Source organism: Schistocerca gregaria, chromosome 9, assembly GCF_023897955.1.
Source record: "Schistocerca gregaria isolate iqSchGreg1 chromosome 9, iqSchGreg1.2, whole genome shotgun sequence".
In the NCBI taxonomy this organism is placed as follows: Eukaryota; Metazoa; Arthropoda; class Insecta; order Orthoptera; family Acrididae; genus Schistocerca; species Schistocerca gregaria.
The window spans coordinates 88,690,551-88,702,154 of record NC_064928.1 but is presented as its reverse complement, the minus strand read 5'-3'; the positions used below and the strand labels follow the sequence as shown (position 1 = coordinate 88,702,154).

At 39.7% G+C, this 11,604-nt stretch overlaps 1 protein-coding gene across 1 annotated transcript in view; it reads right to left on the bottom strand.

Moving 5' to 3' along the window:
* Positions 1-3,336: 3,336 nt before the first annotated feature.
* LOC126291977 (zinc finger protein 85-like) overlaps positions 3,337-11,604 on the bottom strand; it is a 37,406-nt gene continuing 29,138 nt past the window's right edge. Inside the window, exon 7 of the mRNA XM_049985730.1 lies at positions 3,337-4,730. Within this exon, the coding sequence (XP_049841687.1) occupies positions 3,983-4,730 (748 nt within the window). The 3' untranslated portion in view covers positions 3,337-3,982. The remainder of the gene's footprint in view (positions 4,731-11,604) is intronic.

Genomic DNA, 11,604 nt, shown 5'->3' with positions numbered 1-11,604 from the left:
GTGACAGAAATATCTTATGGATGTTTTAATTCATGTTTAGAGTCCATTCAATCAAACGGTGACCATGTTCTTCCCATGAAAGAGTCCAGGATGGACTGGAGTTTGGATGAGGACGACGAAGATGGACACACAGTTACTACCAATGAACTCGACAGGTACCTTTCGCTCTCCAAATGTGACTGTAGCTGTGCCGAAGGACAAATTTTGCAGTGGTGGAAACGGACACAGGGTTATTTGCAAGGCTGTCGGTAGTAGCCAGAAGAGTTCTCTGTATTCCTGCCACTAGTGCTGCCAGCGAGAGAAATTTTAGCCAGGCCGGTCACCTGCTGTCCAGCAAAAGATCGTGCCTTGAATCAGACAAGGTGGATGTCTCTTATTGATCCATCACAATTACATAAGTACTCACAGCATACCACATAATTACAAGGAAGGAAACATTCCTCAAACTCTATAAATGTATGATTCCACTTTCATTGACTTCACAGGAAGAAGTTCAAACTGCCAGCTGCAATAATAGCTGCAGGAACACAAATGACGCCTGTGTATCAGGGAGCACCAATGACGAAAAACGAATTGTATAGTCATGATTCACTTGTAACGTTATTTACAGGTCATAATTTGTTCAGAAATTAACATTTGTGCAACAGAATTTCGTGAGTATAACTCCCGTCATTCCTTCCCGATCCTGCATTCAATATTAGTACAACGTGTACGTGGCCGAGTTTGGAGATAGGCTACACATAGTCCATGATTAGACTACTGTGTTCCCGTTTGTCTACCGAACGGAACAAAATACTAACTACAGACATTAAAGTTTTTAATGTTACAATTATTGGAAAACATGATAACCTCAAAGGCGAAACTCCAGTAGTCTGCAACATATTAACAAACATCAAATGTAACATATACAAGTGTATTATTTAGGTCATATAACTGGTAGTAAACAATGAAAGACATTTGCAAAAGAAATAAGTGAGCGGTTAATGTGAAGCGGTGGCCTCTGATCTCAAGGAGTGTGACGAAGTGCCGCTCGCAGGCACCTAGTCCAGCGGTTACTGGCGACCGGCCGAGCATTTGGCGCACTCGGCCGAGTGCTGGCGATTGGCTGCCCACAGCCGGCAAAGAGGACGCTCGGCCGCCTACTCCCGAGAGCCAGAGGGGCGACCGGGACTCGCCGGTAAAAATCGGAGATAATGCAGACTTCTACTATCGACAACTGACTCACCTGTAACTTTGAAAGAGGTCGGGAGGAAAGAAAAGGATGCCACAATTACAAATATACCTTGCCCACAGATAGTGACATCTTATAATTCAAACATGGAATGTGTAGATAAAGCGGTCACGATGAATAGTTTCTATGCAATTGACAGAAAATCTAGACGCTGGTGGCTCAGACTCTTTTGGTATATGATTGATATTTTTATTGGAAATGCATTTATATTGTTTCGACTAACCAAGCCAAATGAAAAGAAAAAGCTAAAGGAATTTCAGTGCTATGTTGTAGCTGGCGTTGTAGGATCCAGTGTTTTCAAAGACAGTCCTGGTCTCCCAAGCACATCATCTGAACCACGCACCAAAAAGTGTAAAACTGTTGTTCCAGTGGAAAAACTCACAACAGGATCAAAACATCTGGCAGTACATGGCACATCGAGGCGATGTGTACACTGCAGCACAAAAAATAATTCATATAGAAGCAAATGGACATGTTCTTCCTGCTAAGTTGCTTTGTGTTTATCAGGGGAAAGGAACTGTTTTGTTCCCTATCACAGAAAGTAATGAAGTTTATGGTGGTGGTCTCATTTGAAGCCACCACATTTAGTGTGCAGTGGTTTCATTTGAAACCACCCTGTACCTGCTGAAATATTGCAGGAAATTTTTTTTCACATTTTTCCATAATATTGTATGAGTTATGTCCTAATAAAATGAAAAAAAGGTTAAAAAATGATTATTTATTTTGCATCTGAAAGGGTTAATGAAATCTCTATTAAAAATCAGATGTTTGTAATATAACTTAAATTTAGTATGGCATCCTCATTAACAAAACCAAAAGATTACCATAAATATTTGTCATGATAAGACAATACTAAGTACAAATGTACAGCACATTATTCTTACTGTTGTATAATAGTCATCAGTTTTCTAATGTATCATCACTTGCAGAAATGTAAGGTGATTATTACCAAAACATACATGTGCATACCATATTGGTTATGTTATGTGCAAGTATAGATAGGGAGATGTATTAAAATAAGCTTATTACCCACAGCTGAAGACTTCCAAACAATATAAACTTTAAACATCATGTGGAGCATGTAGATACATTTACAGTGAGATCATTCATGTAACTGGGGGAACATGTGGTGATACTTAATACTCCAAATGAGTGATGTGTATATCTATGTCTTCTCATCAATGTTTTTAATTTAATCATATTGCTAGGGCCCCGCATCGGGCAGGTTGTTCGCCGGGTGCCGGTCTTTGAATTTGACGCCACTTCAGCGACCTGCAGTCGACGAGGACGATAGGATGATGATGAGGACAGCACAACAGCCAGTCCCTGGGCAGAGAAAAATTCCCTTACCCAGGCAGGAATCGAATCCAGGCCTGAGTATTGACAATCCATCACACTGACCATTCTCATCAATAAATGACACTCACAACTAAAAGTTATAAAAGATGATGTTGCATGTAGAGGTATTTTTATTTTGTATCTGGTTTGCTATATTGAGGGATGAAACATTTTATATAGGCTGATGACTGCAGTGGAACCACGAGACAAGATCGGACACAGAATTTAATATTTTATCAATCGCTGGCTTGCCTGGGAGATGCACTGACTTCTAAACCGTAGATATATGAACAATGGGTGCTCGCCACCAGGAATTTAAAAATGAACACTGGTTTCCATTGATATTTTGTATATTGAACCAAGAAATTGTTAACATATTCTGATTAAGGTCTGTATTGGTGAAGAGAACACACAAGCTGTTAACGGGGTTCTCAAGCAAGTCTAAATTCCAAAGCAATAGTAAGTGGGGAAGAAGTTTTAGAAGGAACCAGGGGTATAATGGTCATTTGTAAAGATACAGGAGATTACCACATTGAATGTTAAACCTCAGCAGACCTCAAAAACTATTTCTGTGGCATTTTCTTATATTCTAATTTGTTTGCTGTGATTATCACCAACCACACTCTCTTCCCTCTCAAATCTTTCTTTTTCACTGGGATTACATATCTCTCATTTCTCACTGGGATTACTGTCAATGTACCCACTTACCATGCACATTCCATTCATCAAATGAATTAGCATAATATCAAGAAGACATAATATTTAAAAAAAAAAAGCACTTTATGTGGGTGATTTTGCCAAAACAGATAAAAATGTACACAAACAATTCAATTCACTATCATTCCTCATTCATATACCAAAAAACAATAAATATAGCCACCAAGTGGCGGCACGAGAACACACACACACAAGAAGTTTTAACTTTTACAAGCTTTTGGAGCCAGTGGCTCCTTCTTATGGAAGAAGAGTTGAAAGGGGAGGAAGAGGAGTTAAGGAAAAGAACTGGACAGGTTTAAGAAAAGGGTACATTTCAGAAAAGCCACCCAGAACCTTTTTGCGTGTGTGTTCTCCTGCCCTCCCTTGCCGAGTGGATTTTTTTCCCTATCCATTTACATTAAATTATCAATAATTGATTATTTTCATTGTTGAATAAATAATATAGGTTTCTTCTACATTAATGAACATAAGCCACAAAAAAGGAACAGCTACTAAAATTTGCAAATATTCTGACATGCATTTTGGTGCTAATGAAAGTATTACAATGTTTATTATTAGTTCATTTATTCAGTCTTATTTTAATTAAAAGACAGTTTAATTTCTCACCAGGGCAAAGGATTATGTTTCGCTACAATATATGTACTACATTATCCCACAACTGAAATGTGCCCTTATATCAACCTTGTCTCCTAATTATTAGTCAGGCAAATGTAAAGCTTCATGCTTTTTTAAATTACATTGCTGAGAAAATGCTCTCCCACACACACTGCACGAAAAAGGTTTTTCTCCTGTATGGCTTCGCATGTGCACGATCAAGCGTTCCCTCCGGGTGCCGCAGCTCTTACCGCAAATCTCACAAGTGATCGTGGCCTTGAGATCTCCCATGTGCTCTTTGATGTGGGATATTAAATTTCGTTTGTTAGAAAAACACATGGAGCACATGTCACAAATGAATGGCGGCAAGTCCTGGCAGAACGGTTTCTTCCGCTTGTTGCGGCGGTAAGGCACCGTACCGTGATTTGCCCTGTGTTTCTGGAGAGCCTCCTGATTCTCAAACATCCTGTTGCACAGATCACAACCATACCCTTTTATCTGGCATCGTTTTCTGAGATGTGACTGCATGTTGCACAACTGCGTGAAAGTCTTTGAACACATGGGACAGGAGTAAGGTTTCTCTCCCGTATGGACTACTCCGTGCCTCTTAAGATCGCCGCCGGTAAAAAAACCTTTGCCACAAGTGTCACACAAAAACTGCCGTTCATCTGAATGGAACAATTCGTGGCAGCGTAAATGTTCGGGCTTTCGGAAACATTTCTGGCAAATTTTACACTGGAAAGGCCTGTCCGAAAGATGTCTGCTGTAATGCGATTTGTGCCTGCGTCGGTTTCTGACGGCTTTTGGAGTGGCTTCAACAGTTTTGTGCTCATTCTTTTTTTGAAGTAATCTGGAACAGAAATACAAACTAACTCACAAAAATATATTGTACCCTTTGCTAAAACAATGCAAAATACTCTCATATTACTTCTAAATGTGGATTTTTAAATGTTTGTAAGTCTACATATTCCTTCTAAATTTACTTAGTTTTCTGCTAATGAGAGATTCATTCTACAACTTTTGAGATATGCTGAGTCCTGGCCCACTGTCACACTTATGAGATAGCCATAATGGCAGCATAAAATCTTAATTTGTTCTAAATTTCAAGTGTATGAAACTATCAAATGCTGTGTAAATGTCTCCTCTGTTGTACTCTGAACATTACAAATTCAGTACTATGCAGTGTTTGTTATAAAGCCGTATGACAAGTGGTATTATATATGTAAATAGGACTCAGTTTTTATAATGAAATAATAAGCAATTAGTTCCATAAATGAAATTTAATTTCTTTACCAGCTTTGGTCACTCACTGCTTTTTCTCAGAAGTTTATACCCATCTCATTATTTGCGAGTGTCAACAATAAGGTGCATGAAGCAAAGTGCCATGTTCCTAAAAAATATGCAGGAGAAAAAAGTAATACAATACTGAATACATTAACACAATATGAGGTCTTATTGTACAATGGATTCAGTATTGTATTACTTATTGCTGCTGTATATTTTTTAGGATCGTGGAAATTTGCTGTATGCATTTTATTATTAACACTCACAAGTAATGTGATAGATATAGCCATCTGCAGAAGGGCACTAAGTGCCCAAAACCTGTAAAGGAATTAAATTTCTATCATGCCAATGGTTGCTTACTATTTCATAATGTACGACTACAGTTGCTGAGGGTGGATAAACACTAGACTCAGCATTTACAGATGGAAAAATTTTTCTCTGGACATACCATTGTAATCCAGTAAGTATTAATCCACTAAGGGCAGCTAAACAATAGTTATCTAACCTGGAACTCAATACTAGATGCAGCTTGCCTTGCTATGGCTTTCAAGAGCAACAAAAGTTAGATTTTCAATCTTTTGCATAATTACTGATCAAGTTTAAAAGTTTAAAATGCTGTCATAATCTATTAATTAGGAGGTATAATGTTAAGTCAAACTTTAACACCATATGACAAATATTAGAATTGGGGACAGTGAGTTTGTCTCGAGGCAGAGTAACTGACATCATGCAAACACCTGGGCTTTATTTACCCAGCATTTGAGAACGAGACCACTTAGCAACTTCCAGCAAACTAAACACATAATTTCAAACCCTTACGAAGCTTTTTCTAGCTGACACCTCCTACAAAATGGTGAAAGGACAAAAATTTATTGCTGAATTTTTGCTGTTAATACAGTAAAACAGCATCAGACATAGAGTTTTAATTTGTTACTTCTTTTTGCTACTGGCTCTATTCACAACACAGTTTGCAGGGAGTCATTCACTGTTTAACAAGGACAGCAGTTAGTGTCTTCCAACAAACTTTAAGCAACATTTCAAACCTTTTCTAATCTTTTTCTTTATTACATTCTTAAAGTCAAATGTTTAATATACACACATCAAAAGAAGTTTTGCATCAGCCCGGTTCACAGAACTCCTGAAGATAGGTGTTGACTGTGGATATTGTATCACAGACCCAGTCCCTTTGACTGTTCAGAGAGGTCACTAAACCCGCCCAACGATGTAAACAACCATGCATGAGCAGCACCTATCAGACGGAGGGGATCCGACAGCTGATCAGGTTCGGTCATTCTACCACCAAGGAGGTACACGGCTCATGTTGTCTGCAGTTCAACCGTGCCTAGACTGTCATTACCGTGGTTTGATCACATCCGCATTGTTACTTTGTGCTAGGAAGGGCTCTCAACAAGGGAAGTGTCCAGGCATCTCAGGGTGGACCAAAATGATGTTATTCGGATGTGGAGGAAATGCAGAGAGACAGGAACTGTCGATGACATGCTACGCTCAGGCCTCCAAGGGGTACTACTGCAGCGGATGACCACTACCGACGGTTTGTGGCTCAGAGGAACCCTGATAGCAATGCCACCATATTGAATAAAGCTTTTTGTGCAGCCGCAGGATGTCGTGTTACGACTCAAACTGTGCGCAATACGCTGCATGATGCACTACTTCAGTCCCAACATCCATGGCGAAGTCCATCTTTGCAACCACGACACCATGCAGCGCGGTACAGATGGATCCAACAACATGCCGAATGGACCACTCAGGATTGGCATGACATTCTCTTCACCGATGAGATTTGCATATGCCTTCAACCAGACAATCGTCGGAGACGTGTTTGGAGGCAACCCGGTCAGGCTGAATGTCTTAGGCACACTGTCCAGTGAGTGCAGCACAGCAAGGTCTAGGTTCCCTGCTGTTTTGGCGCGGAATTATGTGGGGGCCAACATACGTTGTAACGGCTGTACGACGCGTGAAGCCATCCTCCGACCGATAGTGCAACCATATCATCAGCATATTGGCGACGCATTTGTCTTCACGTACAATTCACGCCCCCATCGTGCAAGTCTTGTGAATGACTTCCTTCAGAATAACAACATAGCTCGAATAGAGTGGCCAGCATGTTCTCCAGACATGAACCCTATGGATCATGACTGGGATGGATTGAGAAGGGCTGTTTATGGACGACATGGCTCATCAAACACTCTGAGGGATCTACACCAAATCGCCATTGAGGAGTGGGACAATCTGGATCAACAGTACCCTGATGAACTTGAAGATAGTATACCACGATGAATACAGGCATCCATCAAAGCAAGAGGATGTGCCACTGCGAATTAGACATACCGGTGTGTACAGCAGTCTGGCCCACTACCTCTGAAGGTCTTGCTGTGTGGTGGTACAACATGCAGTGTGTGGTTTTCATGAGCAATAAAAAGGGCGGAAATGATGTTTATGTTGATCTCTCTTCCAATTTTATGTACAATTTCCAGAACTCTCAGAACTGAGGTGATGCAAAACTTATTTTTATGTGTGTAATTAAGTGATTTGTGAAGTAATCATACTTCTGAAGCTATTTTATATAAGGGAGTTCAGTCCTTTAAACAACCAGGGGTGTTTTCTGGTAGCGCATAACTGACAAGACAGCAGCTCCTCCCACCCAAAACAGCAGCTTCCTTTCTAAGTTATTCGATTAAATTTAGATGGCAAAGGAGTGAACAGCATTAAGTAGTATTTTGGGTTATTAAATCTCAAACATAAAAAATGTTAAGATGAGCTTCTAATGTTAGCAAGATGATTACGTAGTATAGTGATAGTTTATTGTTAATATAGTAGACAGTTCAAATCTCTACGATTTCCTTGGCTTCTGTTAATGTATACCTTGACTTGTTCCATATCCCTGAAGATTCTCCATCTTGATGGGATTTACAGAACACAATGAACGGATAAGTGAAAGAACGAACAAACGAGATGGATATAATGGCAGCATGCAATCTAACTTATTCACACTCTCAATTACATGCCACTACTAGATGAAGTGGAAGTTGTTTTCATGACAAAAAGCCACTGTGGAGTCCCACCTACAAATTTCTTAAGACAAAAACAGGAAAGATTGGTACAAAGAATGGCAGGAAAAGCTTACACACAAGTACAAACAAGTTACACTGACCAGTGAGTGTACTAATGTCTGTTAACACAAAAAGATATGAAAATTTAAGGAATACGGACTGAGTAAACACTCAATTTCAAAACATTGTTGACAATGACTCAAAAGCAAGGTTATTTGTAAGTACCTCCAGAGTTTCAGAAGATAGTTGTGCAAAAACTACACCATATACAGAAAAATGACGCACGTCAGTGGATCCACCATCTCTCCAAGTTTTGGTACATAATACACCTCATGACATAGATGCACTAGGGGGCAGGTGTGACTGAACATGTAAACATATTACTCACTGTGTAATGTTGAATCAAATCAATTCATGCCTGTGAATAGGAATACAGTGAACAGATTTCCAAAACAGGCTGCTGTCACTCCTTCACAGGCAATTTATGTTGATGAATTCAATGAATACACATAGTGATGTTTCCTGTTTCACAAACAATGTCCATACTAAGCAACTCGATTGTAAGTTAAAAACTTGAAGAGGTGCTATATCTGACATTAATCTATTTCCTGACTTCTTATAGTTTTCACACAGTCATCTTTTGAAAGCCCAGAGGTGCTCATGAATAACCATATATTGGCACTTGTATCACATGCTAGTAAACCAATATCACCAATGTATTATTTATCATTCTTCTAAGCAAACACAATGCACAGTCCCAAACTCTTGGGCACTTAGTAAGCCTCATGCATTACAACCCATTCAGACTACATTACCACTGACAGCACACACCCTTTATCCACCCCCCTCCTCCACCACACCCCCTGCCTTCCCCACCCACCCTTTGCAATATGCTCTAATAATTCCTTCTGTTGCTACAGTTAATCATTTGGCAGACAAGTTACATTGTTTGCTTTATTTGTACAGCTTTATTATGGTGCACAAATATAGACTGATATCCTAAATGGAAAGAATGATGCAAAAGTAATTCTGATTAAAATTTCTTTTGTTGCACATATGAGAGACCAGGCTCTTGAGCCACCAATGTTGCTAAAGCCCAGCATATTAGTAGGGGACAAAATCGCAAGGAACTACTGTGAAAAGGTTTAGGTAACTACTCTTCCACTTTTTTTTGGGGGGGGGGAGGAGGAATAAAAAGAGGTTAAAAGTCATATAGGATCGAGTGGGTCATTTTAACACTTGAGAATAATGAAATTTTATTGATATATATCAGACTTGTAACCCTACAGTTTCCCAGTAATCAAAGAATTAGCGATTTCAACCAGTTGTATATAAACTTACAGCAGAAATCCAGTGTTAACTGGATCGATTGTCAAGTGGTGCAAGGCCTATGTTCGACTTAAACTGAGGTGACAAAAGTCATGGGATGCCTCTGAATATTACGTTGGACCTCCTTTTGCATGGCATAGTGCAGCAAGTCGACATGAAATGGACTCAACAAGTCGCTGGAAGCCCTCGCAGAAATACTGAGCCACGCTGCCTCTATAGCTTCCACAATTGTGAAAGTGTTGCTGTTGCACGATTCTGTGCACGAACTGACGTCTTGGTAATGTCCCATAAATGCTCAATAGGATTCATGTCAGGTAATCTGGCTGGACAAATCATTTGTTCAAATTCTCCAGAATGTTCATCAAACCAATTGTAATCAACTGTGGTCTGGCGACATGGCAAATTGTCATCCATACAAACCAAAACTGAGGAAACTGCAAAAAGGTGGGACTTCAAGGAGATGGGACCTGGACATACTGAAAGAACCAGAGATTGTACAGGGTTTCAGGGAGAGCATAAGGGAACAATTGTCAGGAATGGGGGAAAGAAATACAGTAGAAGAAGAATGGGTAGCTCTGAGGGATGAAGTAGTGAAGGCAGCAGAGGATCAAGTAGGTAAAAAGACGAGGGCTAATCTAAATCCTTGGATAACAGAAGAAATATTGAATTTAGTTGATGAAAAGAGAAAATATAAAAATGCAATAAATGAAGCAGGCAAAAAGGAATAAAAATGTCTCAAAAATGAGATCGACAGGAAGTGTAAAATAGCTAAGCAGGCATGGCCAGAGGACGAATGTAAGGATGTAGAGGCTTATCTCACTAGGGGTAAGATAGATACTGCCTACAGGAAAATTAAAGAGACCTTTGGAGAGAAGAGAACCACTTGTATGAATATCAAGAGCTCAGATGGAAACCCAGTTCGAAGCAAAGAAGGGAAGGCAGAAAGGTGGAAGGAGTATATAGAGGGTTTATACAAGGGCGATGTACTTGAGGACAATATTATTGAAAGGGAAGAGGATGTAGATGAAGATGAAATGGGAGATACGATACTGCGTGAAGAGTTTGACAGAGCACTGAAAGACCTGAGTCGAAACAAGGCCCCCAGAGTAGACAACATTCCAATGGAACTACTGACGGCCTTGGAAGAGCCAGCCCTGACAAAACTCTACCATCTGGTGAGCAAGATGTATGAAACAGGCGACATACCCTCAGACTTCAAGAAGAATATAATAATTCCAATCCCAAAGAAAGCAGATGTTGACAGATGTGAAAATTACCGAACAATCAGTTTAATAAGCCATAGCTGCAAAATACTAACTTTACACATGAATGGAAAACTAGTAGAAGCCGACCTCGGGGAAGATCAGTTTGGATTCTGTAGAAATACTGGAACACGTGAGGCAATACTGACTTTACGACTCATCTTAGAAGAAAGATTAAGGAAAGGTAAACCTACATTTCTAGCATTTGTAGACTTAGAGAAAGCTTTTGACAATGGAGATTGGAATACTCTCTTTCAAATTCTGAAGGTGGCAGGGGTAAAATACAGGGAGCGAAAGGCTATTTACAATTTGTACAGAAACCAGATGGCAGTCATAAGAGTCGAGGGGCATGAAAGGGAAGCACTGGTTGGAAAGCGAGTGAGACAGGGTTGTAGTCTCTCCCCGATGTTATTCTATCTGTATATTGAGCAAGCAGTAAAGGAAACAAAAGAAAAATTCGGAGTAGGTATTAAAGTCCATGGAGAAGAAATAACAACTTTGAGGTTCGCCGATGACATTGTCATTCTGTCAGAGACAGCAAGTGACTTGGAAGAGCAGTTGAATGGAATGGACAGTGTCTTGAGAGGAGTATATAAGATGAACATCAACAAAAGCAAAACGAGGATAATGGAATGTTGTCGAATTAAGTCTGGTGATGCTGAGGGAATTAGATTAAGAAATGAGACACTTAAAGTAGTAAAGGAGTTTTGCTATTTGAGGACCAAAATAACTGATGATGGTCGAAGAAGAGAGGATATAAAATGTTGAATGGCAATGG